The sequence below is a fragment of the Balaenoptera ricei genome, chromosome 6 (genome assembly GCF_028023285.1).
Source record: "Balaenoptera ricei isolate mBalRic1 chromosome 6, mBalRic1.hap2, whole genome shotgun sequence".
NCBI lineage: Eukaryota > Metazoa > Chordata > Mammalia > Artiodactyla > Balaenopteridae > Balaenoptera > Balaenoptera ricei.
Genome location: NC_082644.1, coordinates 121,702,572 through 121,719,021, shown reverse-complemented (window position 1 = coordinate 121,719,021; position 16,450 = coordinate 121,702,572). Strand labels below are relative to the sequence as shown.

The following is a 16,450-nucleotide window of genomic DNA, read 5'->3' as shown; positions in this document are numbered from 1 at the left end:
CAGGGCTTGGTGTGGAGCAGAAGCCCAGCAAATGTTAGTAAAGGAAGGCAGGAAGAATGAATGGGGAGGGGGCACAAGTGCCTCGTCCAGGGGCCCTTTGGTTTGGATCATCTTATCCAGGGTTTTCTAACCCTTGTCTGAAACAAAAACAACAAAGCTCTTTTCAGACAAAATCTTACACAGAACCTCACAATGTAAAGGGCAGAGAGAGGATTACATTGCTATATATGTAGTTTGTGTTCAGATCATATCATTTACATATTTAACAATCACGCATAAGAGTGAGGTGGCCTGGAACGTGAGAATTTGACCTTCCAGGCCAATGGATGACGGATGCTGACTCACGTCCGCTCTGTGTCCACTTCCTTTCTTTTCTGTTTTGGTCACACAGTTCAGAGAAAATCTTGATATGCATAAAACAATTAGGAATAGTAACTGAAAAAACAGGTCTGCTGTCATACTGAGCAAACAAGCCATAGGAATCTTTATTTCCTAGGTGCGCAGAGAAGTCATCCCTGAACGTTCCAAAATTTAGCTCTGTAACACATCTGAGTTTGTGCGGGTGTTTTGTTACATTTTATGAGTTAAAATCTCATATTAAAAAGTCAAGGTCAGCGTTGCAGACCCTCTGAAGCCGCAGGTAGGGTTGCCAGGGAAAACACAGGACGCGCAGTAAAATGTGAATTTCATTTCAACAGTGGATCGTTTTGAAGTCTAAGTATGTCCCATTAAATTTGCATTTCAGGTATGATACATACGTAGACTTAGAAACAACTCTCGAAAAATAACCCAAAAACAAAAAACAGCTCTCCGTTTATTTGAAATTCACATTTAACTGAGCGTCCCGTACCTTCACTTGCTAAATCTGGCGACCCCATCCCAGCTTGGGGTGGGGAGGGGGGTGTGTCTGCGGAGGCGGTGAGAGTGGGGGCGGGGCATGGAGGGGCGGAGCCGGGCGCGGTCCGAAGGCGTGGCCAGGCCGTGGGGGCGGGGCCATGAGTTCAGGGGCGGGGCAGGAGGCGTGACCAGGCGGTTGGAGGAGGGGCGAGTCGGTGCCTGGCTCTCAGGGTCCGGGACTGAGGGGCGCCTGGGAGCCGGGGCCGGGCGCGCGGGGGCGGAGCTGGGGGCGGGGCCTGGTCTCCGTCGGTGGGGGCGGGGCCTGGCGCTGGAGGAGGGGCCGGGCGCGCGCGGCGCACGTGACGGCGGTTGCCAGGGTGAAAGGTCAGGCGTGGCGCGGCACTCCCAACATGGCGGCGGCCGGGACGGCGGTGTTGGCGGCGCGCAGCCCGGGAGCCCAGGCGGGGACGGAGGCCCGAGTCCGGCGCCCGCCCCCGGCGCGGCCCTCGCGGCTGCCCCCGCTGCTTGTGCTGCTGGCGGCGGCGGCGGGGCCGGGCGCGGGCGGCGCGGCGCGGCTGTACCGCGCGGGCGAGGACGCCGTGTGGGTGCTGGACAGCGGCAGCGTGCGCGGGGCCACGGCCAACAGCTCCGCCGCGTGGCTCGTGCAGTTCTACTCCTCGTGGTGCGGCCACTGCATCGGCTACGCGCCCACCTGGCGGGCCCTGGCCGGGGACGTGCGAGGTGAGGCGCGCCCCCGCGCGGGACTCGACCCCGGCCGCTCGGCCTGGCACCTGTGACCCCCTGTTCTCCCCTCCGGCTCGCGGCAGCCTCTCAGGCTCCTTTCCCGTTGCCCTACGGGGGCATCTCGCATAGGCCGCCGCTGGCCTGCACTCCGGGGTGTATCCCCCATATGACCCGTGAGATCCAGGGAAGTCGGCCGTCTCAAGTCAGAATGACAAGAAGCCTTCTCCCCCAGCCCTCACTCCACAGCTGGGGACAGGGAGGCCTCCCCATTATCGCCTAGCTCTCCAGACCCCTAGTTTTGAGTCCCTAAGACCTTCACTAACGCCCCAGGCCTTTATCCTAGCTGTGTCCCGACGTGCATCCCATCCTCAGTAATTCCACTGCAGTGCCTAGACTCCTCCTTCTTTGAGGATCCCCGTTCCTATTCCAAGCCACTTGCCCTGTAAGTCCTTCTTCATCCTCTTCTGGTTTAGTTAGATGAGCATATAGTGATTTCTCAGTGTCCACAACATAGATGTACAACTACGCTGGAGACTTCTCTATAGAAGCAGAAAAAGACCTTCAAAGCATTTCATTGGTTGGTTCCTTGTTCATGGATACGCAGCCTTGGATAAATCTGTCACCCACCAAACTTCTGGTCATGTTCCCACACTTTATTGATGTTTGGCACCTTCCTCATGTTGCAAATTGCTAATCAGTCACTAAGCTATTGGCCTGCTCTAAATGGCAGAGTTGTAGCCAATTAGGGGTTTTGCTGCAGCCTTCCTGCAAGCTGGCCACGCTTCAGAGTGGAATGCGAATTGCTCTGAAGTGGGAGCTGGTCTCCAGCAAGAGTGGGGTTTGGCTGGACTCTTGCTGAGGTTGAGCTGACCTCTAATTATGTATTTCAGTGGGCAAGAGAGTAACAAATTGCTGGGTTCTCTTCCTGCACTTTAGTTTTACATCCAACCCTGTTGTGATTTTTTTATATCTAGACAGACTCATAACGAAACGTTAAAAAAGTCTAAATAGGGCTTTTGTGCATGATTGTAAATGATTATTTTTAGATGCGTCTCCTCTTGCCTTAGGGTGTTGGGGCCTGTTGATTCTAAAGGGTCCGTTCTTTGATCTAATGTTTTCTTGAGTCCCTAGTGTTTGGCACTGGTCAGAACTGAAATCGGAGACTATGAAACGGACATTTTACTCCTTAGTAGGTTTTTTATTTTAAGCCTTTGCTTTGACACCAAACAGAGGACTTTGCAATTCTCTTTTGTCATTGGGCGGCAGAAACACAGATAGGTAAATTAAAATGCGGGTAGCTCTGGCAAGACGTTTGTCACCTATTCTGTGCATATTTTGATTTTTTCAGTTTAGTGTCTGAAATATAAATGTTGTAAACCAGATCTGAGTGTTGCAAAGTATTTCATAGTTGAACCAGCATGTAAGGAGCCTTGAAAATTGTCCCTGGAACTCAGAAGGAAAGTTATTTTTGGAACCGAAACTAGTAAAACCCATACCTAATGGTGTGATTAACTTAACTGTTAGCTAAATAAGGTTATCTTAAACGAGTTGGACATCCTACAAGTCAAAGCAGGAAGAGCAGGCCTGAGACAGAAGGAGATGTGGCTGAGAGTGAAAAACAGCTGTGGCTCGAAAGACAGGGCAGGCAGGGGCAGGGTGAGGGGAGCGGCGGCCAGGGGGTCCTGAGAGCCAAACTGCCCAGGGGGCTCCCGAGCGCCAGCTCTAACTGGAGGCAGAGCCTTGGCACTTGGGGTCCCCAGAGAGAGCTCACCTGGGGACTTTGTCGGTCCAGCCCAGGCCTGCTGGATCAGAAGCTCTGGGCGTGCGTGAGGCCTGGCGTCCTGTCAGCACAAGCCCCAGAGGTGGAGGATTTCTGTGCTCAGGGACGCTAAGCCTGCAGGACCACTGCAGGAATGGGCCTGTGGCCAAAGGGGGCGGGAGCGTGGCTTATGAACTACTCCCTCGTGGCTGTCCACACACGAGAACGCCCCAGTAAAGGAACCCGTTACTTGGCCCTGGGGTCCCACGTGACTGGCCACAGGGCCCTTCCGGTGCCTCATTTCCGCGAAGTCCCCGTGGAACGCGTTGGGAAGAGCTGCCCTCACCCTCACCGAGGAGGCTGGCGCAGCCCCTCTGCCCAGCGCCTTCTTCTGGCCGCGGGCCGTCACGCAGGGGAGGGGGCGCCCAGCGCCCACAGGGTCCGGTCTGAGTGCAGTCATCGCTCCTGCTGTCACTGCTTTGGGCCGGCTCCGTCACTTGTGAATTGGAGTGTCCGGTGAGTCCCGGGGCACGCAGACCTTGGACTAGGCCCGTCAGCTGCCTCTTCCCACCCCTCTTGAAATGCAGTGTCCAGCCAGCTTGCCCCATCTGCCCCCCCACCCCAGTCTCGACAGCAGTGTGGCTTCTAGAAGGTGGGTGGTTACAGTACAGCCTCTACTCCCTGGCTTGAGATTGCCTGGGGCGGGGGGGCGGTCACTGAGCTAGAGGAGCACCTGCTTCCCCTGCTGTCCCCCCACCAGCGCCTCCTAAGTGGCCTCTCCCACTTGCTCAGAGTGGGTAGGGGTCTGCAGAGGGCGGGGCTCCTCCGCTCGGCAGGGCCTCTCTGTGCACAGCTTAGGGACACCTTTGTTTTCCTAAAAGATTTGGATTGAACTTTAGCTCTTCGCTGATATTTTCAAAATTTTAAAAATAATTGTTTTTCCTTCTAAGAAGATGGCTTAACAAACAAAAGGTCTACTGTTGGGTGCCAACTGTCCTCCCAGCGTTTACGTAGATCTGGCTCAGGCCTGTCACTTCTAAGTCCTTCGCGAAACAAAACCCTGCTGTGTCCCTGAAAATCCTTTTGCCCGGAGCTGTGATGTTAGCTCAGTTGGTGATGCCACTTCCTTTTGAGGTGGGAGCTGAGACACCTGTGGGGGGGCAGGCCCCCCCCCCCCCGAGACGGCCCTGAGGAGCTGCGGAGACTTTGTCGAGGCAGGAGTGTCCCTGCCAGCATCACCGGGTCCTGGTGTCCGGCCCGGCCCATCTCTCCTCCGCTCTGTCTTTGGGGAAGAGCGCCAGGGAAGCAGGGGCAGGTTTTCTGTCATTGGCCCCAGAATTCTTGATGAGAGACTCAGAGGGGCGCCCCGGAGCTGGCAGACAGGCACCCGCCACACGCCCCTTCTCCTCCTGTCCCCCACGTGTGGTCACACGGTTGAGTGGCAGGCCAGGGGCACCAGAGCCCCGACGGCTCGCTCCTGGCGTCTGCGGGGACAGCCGGGCCCCTTCTTGCTGCCGGGCCTTGGTCTCACCTCCCGGTGAGCTCTTCATCACCAGCGGTCTCCTGGTCAGCATGGCCGGAGGCCTCGTGGACGTGAACTGGACCACCTGCTGTTCCCCACGGGTCATTACCTGTGCGCCGCAGAAGGAGGCGGGACTGAGGGAGGAGGGGTGCTGATGGAATGGGAGCTCGCCTGGACCCCAGAGAGGTGGGTGGGCAGGGACGCCCCCCCTCCCTCCCCCGTTATGGGCCCAGCAAAGCCTGTCGTGGGCTCCCGCCACCAAGACTCGTCTGCAAGACCCAGACTTCATTGCGACCAGGTCCAGAGGGACACCGCTGCTGTGTGAAGCCCGCGACACTGAGTGAAGGAACCTGGTGGTAAATGCCGCTGGCCCTGCCTGGGCTTTGCAGGCGAGTCAAGGACCTTACCGATCTTGGGAGCTTTTCCTGCCTCGTGATGCACAGCCTCCAGCCAGCAGGAGCCCGTCCGCATCCAGTGGGCTCACTGCAAAGCCTGCGGGACCACGTACAGTGTCAGCTTAACCACACCGGGCGAACTCGGGGCGTGAAAGGATGCTTGAGACCCAGTCCCGGCCCTCTGCCCCGTGGCGAGGCTGAGGCAGAGTGCCCAACTCCAGGCTGCTCTGGGGGGCTCGTGTATAACGCGTGCCCCTTAGCATGAGGCTTAGTTTCTGCCTAGGCCTATGTGTCCTGATTTGCAGCTTGAACGTGGAGCTTATCTAAAAAGCCCTTTGCTCGTCCAGGAAGGGGCCTGTGCAGGGACCAGAACGTCCTCCAGCAGCTGGAATATGGGATCAGAAATCCCAGCGTCCCCCTGACTTCCCGAGGATGAGGAGGAAGAGGAGGCCATAATGGAGCTCTGGGCCTTAAGCACAACACTCGGTTGCATCCTTTTAAGCCTCGGAGGTTAATTAATCTGTACTGTAATCATTTTCTAGAACCAATTGTTGCTTGACCATAAATCAGACTTTTATAGATGTTTTATTAGAACTTGATAAGTAATGGTGAAAAGTTTAATCCTGTTAGGTTAAGTAATGTGGTTACTTGACAAGGAAACCTGAAATAAATTTTAGTCCACTGTGTATAGAAGCTTAATTGTTTCACAGGTATTTTTTAAGCCTGTGGTACTAAAAACAGACGGGCTCATGAGTGGGAGTGAGGAATGGGCGCGGGCCTCACTGCTGCTCCCTGTGGAGGCTCTGGTGGCCTCCCTGCCTCGCAGCTGGCGCGCTTCACCCCCGTGTCTAGTTGGGGGTGGCTGACGCTGTCTTGTCCTGAAAGCAGGCAATTTGCATTCGGTTTAGAGCGCTTCTCTCCTTTGTGTGGTGGGGTCCCAACAGGTGGGAGAGGCAGGAGGAGGGGAGGGTACCAGTTGAATGGGCAAAGACCCTGAAGCTCAACCTCTGAAATGGTTTGCATTTTATTTGATAAAATAGACTGTCTCCCTTTTGTGTGGGGTGAATGCCGTCCATCTGCTAGGATACTTGCAGTGGCTGCTGGCGCCTCTGTAACCGAAATTCTCCCTCATCTGCCTCCTTCCGGGCCTTCCCGCAGCTTCTTTCAAAGGTGGACAAAGGCCGCGTGAGGTGTGGGCAGGCCCCACGCCAGGCTGCTGCCTCGACGGGGCGCGCCGTCTGGAGTGGAGCCCTGGCCGCCTGTGGACGTGAGAGCCCTCGGGCCGGGCAGGGGGCTGTCCTCTGGCCGCCAGCGCGCGCCCTGCCAGAGCAGCGCCGGACTTCGGCTCTGCGTTAATCCAAGTGCGTTCCCTTTCCCGTGGACCCCGTCCTCCGGGGGAGGTGCAGACAACGAACGGAAAGCGGGCGGCATGAACAGTGGGTTGGAGGGGTGAGTCCTAGGAAGGGGAGCGGGGCGGAGGGAGCGGCGCAGGGCAGGGCCGCTGAGCGAGGGGCCCACCACGTGGGGGGACGGCAGGGCCGAGGCCCGGGGCGGGCGAGACCGAGCCGCGCCCAGAGGGTCCAGCTCCGGAAGGGGCGGGGGGAGCCGTGCTCTCCCTCCTGGCCAGCAGGGAGGAGGAGCAGCTTTCAGCCGGGGCCACACGACCTGGTTCCTCTGGAGGATCCCTGGCTGCTCCCTGGGGGACTGAGGGCCAGAGGCCCGCTGGCCGGCGGGAGTGCCGCGGGGAAGGGAGGCGCCCCACCCCGCGCCAGCTCGCTTCGTGAGGGGCTGACGGGCCTGGGGGGGGGTGGGTTGTGGAGGGTAGTAGCGCTTGTTCTCCAGAGCGTTCAGGTGTTTGGGAGTGGCGTCCAGTTGGCGACCGGGAGGAAGGGCGGCTTCCAGGCGGAGTGCACTCTGGGGTAGATGGGGTTTGGCCAGACTTGCCAAGTGAAACAGCTGGCAGCCCGGGGCTCTGTAGCATCACTGTCGCGTTCGTTTCCAGGGCACAGCTGCCGTTACCGCCCTTGGCCAGGCACTGCCCCGGTCGGGCTAGTCTTCTTCCACATCCTGCTGTTGAGACACATTTAAAACTTGGACAAAAGGGTGGGACTCGTGTCCTCTCAGCGTCATGTGGCCTCATCCCCAGGTTCCCCAAGGACCAAGTCCAGGGGGTGTACCTGTGTTTGACCTTTGCTTAATGACTGTTAGCTCAGGGCTCAGACTCAGGCTGCAGTGAACTCACAGACCTGATCGGGCAGAGATGCAAATAGCTTCTGTCCAGTGGGAAGGGGAACCCTGCTGGCGTTGGCCAGCTCTGTCTCAGCTGGGTGGTGCTGGTGGCCGTGTGCTTGGTCCTCTCTCACCCCGAACGGGTCCTTCAGTAACCAGGTCAGGGCATGTGTGACACCTGTTCCCTCTGCAATGTATGAGTCATGCTCTTAGCTTTTTGAAAATTACGCCCTGATACTGACTTAGGATGGACTCAGTGTAGGGAACCCTCATGCTAGTACATTTACCAAGCATTTCATCTGTTAGAGACGTCCAAGGAAAGACTAGGCCAGCGTAAGTTTTTCTAAAACATCCCACAAAGCATTTCAGCGCGGTCGGACTGCTCCTGAGGCACCGTTGCTTTTTCAGGTAACACCTCAGCCTTTCACTGTTATGCTGGGAATAAGCAATTCGTTAAAAACCTGGGGGAAACCAAGGTTGTTTTTCTTTTTCTTTTTCATTTTGAAGCCACTGGCAGTTGTACCCTATTTTGAAGGGCTGGGTCTACCTACTGGGTGCCTGGGACACTTGAAGGCGCTTTGGAGGCTGAAAAACCCGAGTAGGAAGATATAATCTAGGGTCTCTGTTTTACAGCTGGGGTGACACAGGCACAGAGAGACTCCTAAGTTTCCCAGCTCCTCGAAACCTGGTGGCAGAGCGGGTGTGGGCTGGACGCTCTGCCTGCAGCCGGGTGTCCTTATGCTGTCCGGCACTGCCTGCTGCATTGGGGTGGGACACAGTGAGGCTGCAGGACCTTTGGGGTCCATTCAGGGCGGTGGCCCGGTGCCAGCTTGAAGGGGTGGTCGGTGCACACTGACTCCCTCCCAGGAGGGCTCCCAGGGTGCTGGTGCCTGCGGGTGCCCACCCCCGGCAAAGCCTGATTCCCCACCCGAGCATCCCGTGTCAGGCCAAAAAGAACTTTCCACCTTTTCACTGGGAAGGTGCGAGTTGACGCTGAGCTGGACGAGTGTGACCTGCCAGTTGAGGGCGGGCTGCCCTGCCTGGAGGCTTATGAGAAAAGCACGCTTGGGCCTTCCCTGGCGGTCCAGCGGTTAAGACTCCGCGCTTCCACTGCAGAGGGCGCGGGTTCGGTCCCCGGTCGGGGAACTAGGATCCCACATGCCGCGTGGCCAAAAACAGAAAAGCGAGCTCAAGGTCAGTGTGTCATGAATGTAACAGGAGGTGGGGAGGTTCCCTGCCGGGCGGCCTCCTCTGCCTTCCCGGCTGCTGCCCAAAGGCCCAGCCTGGCACAGCTCCAGGGCAGCACGCCGGGTCCCCCTCGGTCATCCTGTGGGGACTCTGAGCTGCTTCCTCACCGGTAAAGTAGGAAGGGGGACAGTGGCCTCCCAGGCTTGGCTGTGAGGCTCGCCCAGGATCACGAGGAGCAGCGATAGCGTGAAAGCTGTGAGTCCCGAGCAGGACGGGCGAGGGGAGAGCGGCCCTCGCGGCACACGTGCATCGTGCGGGTCGGGCCTGGCCGGCCGTGGTGCTGTGGGTGGAGTGCCAGGCCCTTCCGCTCCGTCCGTGCGTTCAGGCCCGTGACGTGGCTGCGTCCTGTGGTCGAGGTGGGGTGCCACGCTCGCGAATGGGTTCCTGCCCTCTGGGGTGGCCCACGTCTAGTGAAGAGAAGGTGTGAGATGTGTTGGGAGTACAAGGATTGTCTGTACGTTTAAGAAGGGGCCACGTTGTGCAGAGGCTTTTTAAAGAAGTTATCAGAGGAAACGGCTGCTTCATTCCACGCGTGACTGTCTGAGGGTTTGGGGGGGCGGACGTTAGGGTGGCGGCGTCGGGGGGCGCTGAGTGGGAAGTGGGGCATATCTTCGTCTGGAGGCAGCAGGACCAAGCGGGGAGAAGATCCTGGTAGGACCCTCCGCCTCGGTGGAGGGCGGGCCGGGTGCCTCGGGTGCTGCGTCTGCTCTGCCTGCCTGGACGGCGGGCCGCGGGCTCTGGAGCCGCCGAGCCGACTGGACCTCGGGCGGAGCTCCAGCCCCGCCTCCTGCGTAACAGCCAGCTGCCCGCCGGGCAGGCCCCACAGCGCGTAACCTGTGAACTTGCTCCGCTTGGGAAGAGAGGCTGGTGGGGCTTCTCTTGCCCTGGTGACCGCTCCTGGGCAGGGCCAGGGATGGCCTCTGTGAGGAGGCGACATGTGCGGCACTGAGGGAGAACGTGGCCGGGCGCTCAGAGGACAGTGTCCGCCCGAGGACCAGGTCCTGTGGGCTGAGAGCCGGGCGCGTCGTGGTGGGGCCGGTGTCCCCGCGCGGGCCGGGCAGAGTCTCGGGCTGGGGTGGGCGCCGGGCGCCGGGACCCGATCCGGGTCTGCGGGCCGAGCAGCCCGTGGAGCCCGCGGTTCTCGTTTGCGGTCGCGGAGCGGTCGAAGCGGGGCCGTGCGTGAAGCCAGCGCCGTGTTAGAGTTGGGCGGGCCGGCACCCGGGCCCCCTGCGGCCTCCTCTCCCTGCGGCCTCCTCTCCCTGCGGCCGCGCGCGGCAGCCGTGCTGGGTGCTGTTTGCGGCCTCCTGCACCGGGGATCCTGGGAGGTGCAAGCTGAGGAGCGGGACACGCGGCCCCCGCAAGTACCCTGAGGTTCCCAAGTTTTCTACATTTATTTTTATAAGTAACACGTACTTATTAAGAAAAATCTGAAAAACAAAAAAGTGGGCCCAAGTCCCACCGTGAAAACTGCACCCTCGTGAACGGCTTTTTCTGTCCGGGGCTGGCTCCGTTGTGTGCATAATGTCAGCTCTTGAAGCAGTTTTCCGTTTTCTTTCTCTCTGGGTCCTAGAGCACTTTTTTTGAAGATGGAGTGAAAGCGTGCCATGGAGATTCTCGGTAAGCCCTGAAGCCCTGTGTCTGTGCGCCGGGGCGGAGGTAGCAGGAGCGCGGTGGCGGGTGCGCCCGCAGCCCGGCCGCCGGGGCGGAGGCGGCCCTGGGAGCCCGGCAACCTGCCACCCGTGCACCCTGCCCTGCGCCCAGGCCTCTGCCGCGCTAAGTGGATGAGGGTATTAACTGTTCTTCCTTAGGTCCTTGTAATGGGACACTCCAGAAAGATGTGACCTGTGATTCGGGAGGGCTCTGGGAATTTTGTTTTCCATCCATTTAAATGGCCTCGAGATGAACCGGTTTCACTGAGGCCACATTAAGTGGAACACTATTCGGTCATTGATTGTGAAAGCAGAACTTCGGTTTTTTTCTCTTTTCTTTTGTTTTTTACTTGATTCTTTGCATTATATTAACGTCGGTAAATATTTTGTATAATTACAGAGGAAAAAGGCATGTTTTTTTTTTAAGTTTTTTTTTTTATTTTAACGTGGACCATTTTTGAAGTCTTTATTGAATTTGTTACAATATTGCTTCTATTCTGTGTTTTGGTTTTTTGGCCCTGAGGCATGTGGGATCTTAGCTCCCCGACCAGGGATCGAACCTGCACCCCCTGCATTGGAAGGCGAAATCGTAACCACTGGACTGCCAGGGAAGTCCCAAAGGCATGTATTTTTAGGGAAAAGTGGTATATGAGGTGGAAAAAAAAGTAATGATTGAATCGCTAATATGTAGAAGCCGTCATGTTTGTATAATACTTAGTGATGGGTAGTATTTTCTCTCTCCTTCCAGGCATGCTTTTAATACAACCTCTGAAGTCTCAGGTCTTGGCAACACTCTGAGAAAACCCGTTTGGCGTGATTTATAACCAAATGACTAGTTTAGATGGGTGGTGTCTGTCAGAACTCATCAGCGCCTCAGGGACGGACCGTTGTCAGTTCCTACTCAGAAGTCACATGGTACAGAAGGCGGCTAGCGGGACTCGACCTGTCCCTGGCCCGTCCCCTCCGGCCGGTCCTGCCCGGGTGGTTCTCTGCTCCTCTGTGTGTCTGCAGAGGCCTGCAGCCCATCCCCCTGTAGGCGAGGAGCCAGGAAGCGTTTGGGAATCTTACTGCCCCAGAGAAAGGGAGCAAATCTTTAAAGGGAAAACCTCACTGGAGGATGTTGGGGAGACCGCTCCTTGGAAGCTGGTGACCAAAGGGACGAGCTCCGCCCTTACCGCTGGGTGAGCCGCGCCTCGGGGTCTCCAGGGCGCAGCTTCGTCTGTACAGACTGCCCCCGCCCGACGTCTGGCCTGCAGCCCTCGGGAATTAAAGTGTTGGGCGGGGGGAGGGGGGGTGTCAGTAAGAAGGAAGGCAGCCAAAGGTCACCCATCTCCTGTTGGAAGAATGCCACACCACCTGGGAACTGGCCTCCACCAAAGCTGAGATCTAGGTCCGCATGTTTACAGAAAACCCGGGGGCAGGGGGCAGTCACAAAATCCAGATGGTGGGAGACCGCGGGTGTAGAAGACAGGCCTTGTTTGGACGCGATTTAAACAAAGTAAGCAAAAATGGGACAATTAGGAAGATTGGACTCCCGACCAGATGTTTGTTGCTGTTGAAGCATGTTGGTCTGAGTTGGTGTGGTGCTGGGAGGACGCTTGTGCTGGGAAAGAAGCTCTTCCCTTTGGGAGGCGCGTGGTCGGTTATGTCGAAACGACTGGCTGGCGGCGGCCCACTTGGCACAGTTGGGAAGGGGCTCAGGGTTTGAGTGAAACGACTCAACTGTGAGCTGGTTAAGTGTTGATATTAAAGGTAGGAAAAAAAATATTTAAAACTGCTCCTTTTCTACTCCCAAGAACGGCAGCAGTGTCTGAGGGTGTGGGAAGGGCCTCGGGGAAAGCATTCGGAACCACTTCCTTCGTGTTTGCACACGGCTGTGTCTTTGGCCTGAAAGACCGGTGGCCAGACGCTGCCGGCCTTTCCTCTCGTTCGAGTGAGTACGCGGGAACGCTCTGGCTAAACGGCCTGGACCACGTGCGTCCAGTTAAACTGTAAACGCTGTCCCGGTGTCCCTGACGGAGGGCCGGCCACGGGCTGATGACAGCCCTCCGTTCCCGGCGCTCTCATCCGTCTCGGGGTCGTTTAATTCGGAGACCGAGGAGGCTGCGGGGCGATTTGCAGGTTCGGCAAACAGCGCTTTGCCGTGTCGCCGTCAGCGATGAGGGTCCCGTCCTCTTTCTCAGCTCAGCTCAGGACTGTCCCGAGGGTGGACGGGCTTGCGGGACGGCCCGCGAGGCTGCGGGCCTGGGTGGACCGTGGGGACGGGGCCGCACTGACGGTCTCACTCCTGCTTTTCAGACTGGGCCGCTGCCATCCGAGTCGCCGCCCTGGACTGTGCGGAAGAGAAGAACCACGAGGTGTGCCGCGCCTACGAGATCCACTTCTACCCCACCTTCCGGGTGAGCACCTCCTCCGTCCTCGTGGCGGCGGCTTTCAGTTGAAACCCACCACCTATGTAATCCCTGCATTTTCAGCATTTGGGGCGGGCGTCTTGAAACGTAGCGGGGATTCTGTTTGCAGAGGGTCACCTCTCGTTCCACCCCGTTGGGTTGCCCGTGTCGTGCTGGGACTGTACCCGCAGCTCCTGCTGACACCCAGCGAGGGGAGGGGGGTGAGGCCTGCAGGTGGGGGAGCGGCCGGGAGCTGCCCTGAGAGCCGGTCTGAGGCCTCCAGCCGTCGACACGCGGCGATGGGTCTGGGTGCCGGCGTGTGCCCGGCCTGCCCGGCCGTGTGCCTGGCACGGCTGTCCCTCCGACAGGCCTGTCCCTGTCTCTCCCACTAGGGGGCGGGCTGGAAGCTGAGAAGCGGACCCAGGTCTGTGTGCGCACGTGTGCGGTCCCTCGCCTGCACACGAGCGCATCACGATGACTTGACATCTCGGGGGGAAAAGCTGAGCTTTTGGAAGTGACCTCTGAGAAGCTTGGAGGCCCCCCTGCCTCTCAGCCCTCACATCCCATGCTCTCTGTGGCGCAGCGTCCCCTAAGTGTTGACCTGGTGACAGCCGCGCATCCGTCGCCTGGCTGGGCCGCGCCCACTGGTCGGCCTGGTGCCCCAGCCCCACCAGAGTCACCCTCCCCTTGAGCCCCGTGCCAAAACGTGTTCCTGTTCTATTTTCCTGTCTTAATTTGTTTCAGCTTTACACACAGGGCTCTATGTGCTGTGTGTGAGCTTCGGGCCTCCTCTTTTTCCTAACAGGACGTTGCTAGAATCACCCGCACACCGGCTGGGGCTGGGGTCCGCTGGCAGCGCGGTTTACCGCCGCGGGCCCTGAGCTGCCGTGGGCACTCACGTGTGTGTCCTGTGCCGCCTGGCGCCGGCCTGGAATGCGGTGCTGGGCCTTCCCTGCTGACGGGTGACAGGGAGTGATCACTGCCCCACGGGTGGCCCTGTCTGCTGGTGTCATTTGCCCGTTTTCCTCTCCCGCGCGTGCTTTTCTGACTGACGTACGGGAGCCCTGTGTCTTCCCGACACTCGCCCTCCTTCAGCTATGCGTGTCCGGGGGTGTCAGCACCCAGCCTGTCACTATTGCCACTGTCCTTACTGTGTCTTTTAACGAAGAAGGTTTTTAAGTTTGATGTAAAATCCTTTTGTTCTGCTCAAAGACACTTGACATAGTGCCTGCCCTCGTCCCTAGGAGTTTTTGTGTCGTTGAGCGGACGTTCCGTGAATATCTAGCACCAGGAGCCTTTAGGGGACGTGCCGTCAGCCATAGTTCCAGCCCTGTTGGGGCAGAAAATGTAGACAGCGGGGTTCCGGTTGGTACTGAGCAGCCACTCGTGAATCTGGAGGGAAACACTATCATCCACAGAAACACATAGAAATGTGGTTCGTCATCAGTCAACGTAAAGTTTCTGGAGAAGAGGGACGAAAGCTCTCAAGGATGATGGTCGTTTTGTTGCTTAAAGATTAAACGTTTACACAGACGCCAGGCAAGGCTGTTTCTTATTTGTTCTATGTTTTTCTTCTTAGTATTTTAAAGCATTTGCAAAAGACTTTACAACTGGAGAAGATTTTAAAGGTAAGGACCTAAGTGTTCTGTTCTACTGTCCTAGATTCCTTCCCTCTTAGACAAATCTATTCAAGTGAGACTAGAACACGCCCCGGATGGGTCTGGCCCTCACCCCGGCTTTGGCACGTTTACCTCGGCACCATTGGCCCTTTCTTTCCTGTAAGGGTAAAAACGGTCCTAGTTTCAGCGAGAATTCTTTCTTCTGTGCTTTGCCTTCCTTGGCAAATATGGTGGTGAAATTTATTTTCTTAAGTAAACTTTTCTGGAAAAAAGAAGAGTTTGAAAAGTGTACACATCACAAGGGCACCCCGATGAATTTTTGTCAGTGATCCCCCCCAACTCCCCCCGGGAGCCCACAGTGAGGGCAGCCTGCCTGCCTCTGAACTTGGTATAGATGGACGCGTGCCTGTGGCCTCTGTCTCCACGCCGCGTGCGTGTGTGCGCGTGTGCGTGCGTGGGGGGGGGCGCCCCCCCGTGGCCGTGTGTCCCTGGAGCTCACCGATTCCCACACTGGTTGCTGAGAGGCCTCCCGGCATGTGAATCCACGGCCGTGTGCGCTCGCACCGTCGGGGCCCTGGGGTGGGACGGGCGCTCGGCAGGCAGACGCGGCCGTGACGGTGGGTCCCGCCCTGCAGGGCCAGACAGAGAGCCGCAGACGGTGAGGCACACGATGATCGACTTCCTGCAGAGCCACACGGACGAAGGCAGGCCTCCCGGGTGCCCGTCTCTGAACCCCATTCGGTGCGTAGTGCTGTAGAAAAGGTGGCACGCTGCAAGCTGAGTTTAATTTCGTAAAGTAGAGACTTGCGTTAAGTGACGTGGGCACTGGTCTACGACGGCCTTGAAAGCACTAAAAGCCTCTTTTCCTCTTAAAAGGCCCAGGGACGTTCTTTCTCTCATTGACAACAGCGGTGGCCGTTACGTGGCTGTCTTATTTGAAAGCAACAGCTCCTACGTTGGACGTGAGGTACTGTCTGCGCCTCTTCCAGTGTCGGGTCTGTGATCAGATTCCTGTGTGACAGTAACTTCATCGCCTGATCTGTTGTATTCTCGGAATTGGCGTTTGTGTTATTCAGCAGACGCACTGGTTACAGAGAAGACTGTTGGGGCGAGGGTCTGCCTCCAAGGGGAGAGGAAGCAGCTCCCGAGTGCAGCCTGGTCCTCTGGGTTGGGGGGCCAGGAGGGACTCAGGGCAGACCTGGCCCTCAGGACGCGCGTCTTCCCTGAGGGCATTCTCTCTTTCCTAGGCGTTATGATCAAGATTTTTTCTTTGCTGTATTCTGAACTCGCAACTTTTTTGCCAAATCCCAGATTCTGTAAAATAGTGTTTCTATCGTGAATCTTTGCTTTATTATCACTTCACACGTGTGGGTCTGAAGCCCTTGCCTTTGGCAAAGTCTCAGTAAAATCCAGGTGCCAGAAGCCGGGCTGGAGGACAGGGATTCTTTACCCCAAGGTCTCCTAGGGATGAGAGAAGACACCTCACTCCGGAACTTAGCCCCGGGTGCCATGTTTCTCCCCCTCTGCTGGCCTCCCGCCTGTTCTTCCGAGATCGGGGCTCTGGGAAGGAAGTGTGGTGGTCCCAGTGGGGCTTTGGCTGCCGGCCGAGGCCCCTGGTTGGGACACGGCTCTGTCGCTCCTGAGAGAGAGGTGGTTCTGCCCCCAACTGTCCGGGTGGCACGCCCGGGGCTTGCTGTTCGTCTTTCACACTCTTCTAGCTCCTGAGATGCCACCCGGGGGTCCCCCTGCCACTGCCCCCCACCACTGTGCCTTCAGCCTCAGCAGCCCTGGACCGGGCAGCTCTGGAGGGAGGAACGGCCGACCGGGGGCGCTGTCAGCCTCCCAACGCAGGCCCCGAGGGTGGAGGGGAAGCTGGAGGCCGGGGCGCGGCCCCAACTCGCGTGGGGGTGACCGTCCCTGTCTGACGACGGTGGGCCTCGGAGGGTGCGTGAGGAGCACAGCATGGACCCCGCTGACGGTCTGCACGGGGAGGAGGCGGTGGTCCCTGCCCGCGCGACAGTCGGGGGCCTGACGGTGCCACAGAGCAGGGATGTCGGT

At 58.0% G+C, this 16,450-nt stretch overlaps 1 protein-coding gene across 1 annotated transcript in view; it reads left to right on the top strand.

Moving 5' to 3' along the window:
- Positions 1-1,247: 1,247 nt before the first annotated feature.
- Positions 1,248-16,450, top strand: part of QSOX2 (quiescin sulfhydryl oxidase 2) — a 29,006-nt gene continuing 13,803 nt past the window's right edge. Inside the window, exons 1-5 of the mRNA XM_059926040.1 lie at positions 1,248-1,578; positions 12,682-12,782; positions 14,353-14,401; positions 15,028-15,133; positions 15,269-15,359. Coding sequence (XP_059782023.1) covers positions 1,248-1,578; positions 12,682-12,782; positions 14,353-14,401; positions 15,028-15,133; positions 15,269-15,359 — 678 coding nt within the window. The remainder of the gene's footprint in view (positions 1,579-12,681; positions 12,783-14,352; positions 14,402-15,027; positions 15,134-15,268; positions 15,360-16,450) is intronic.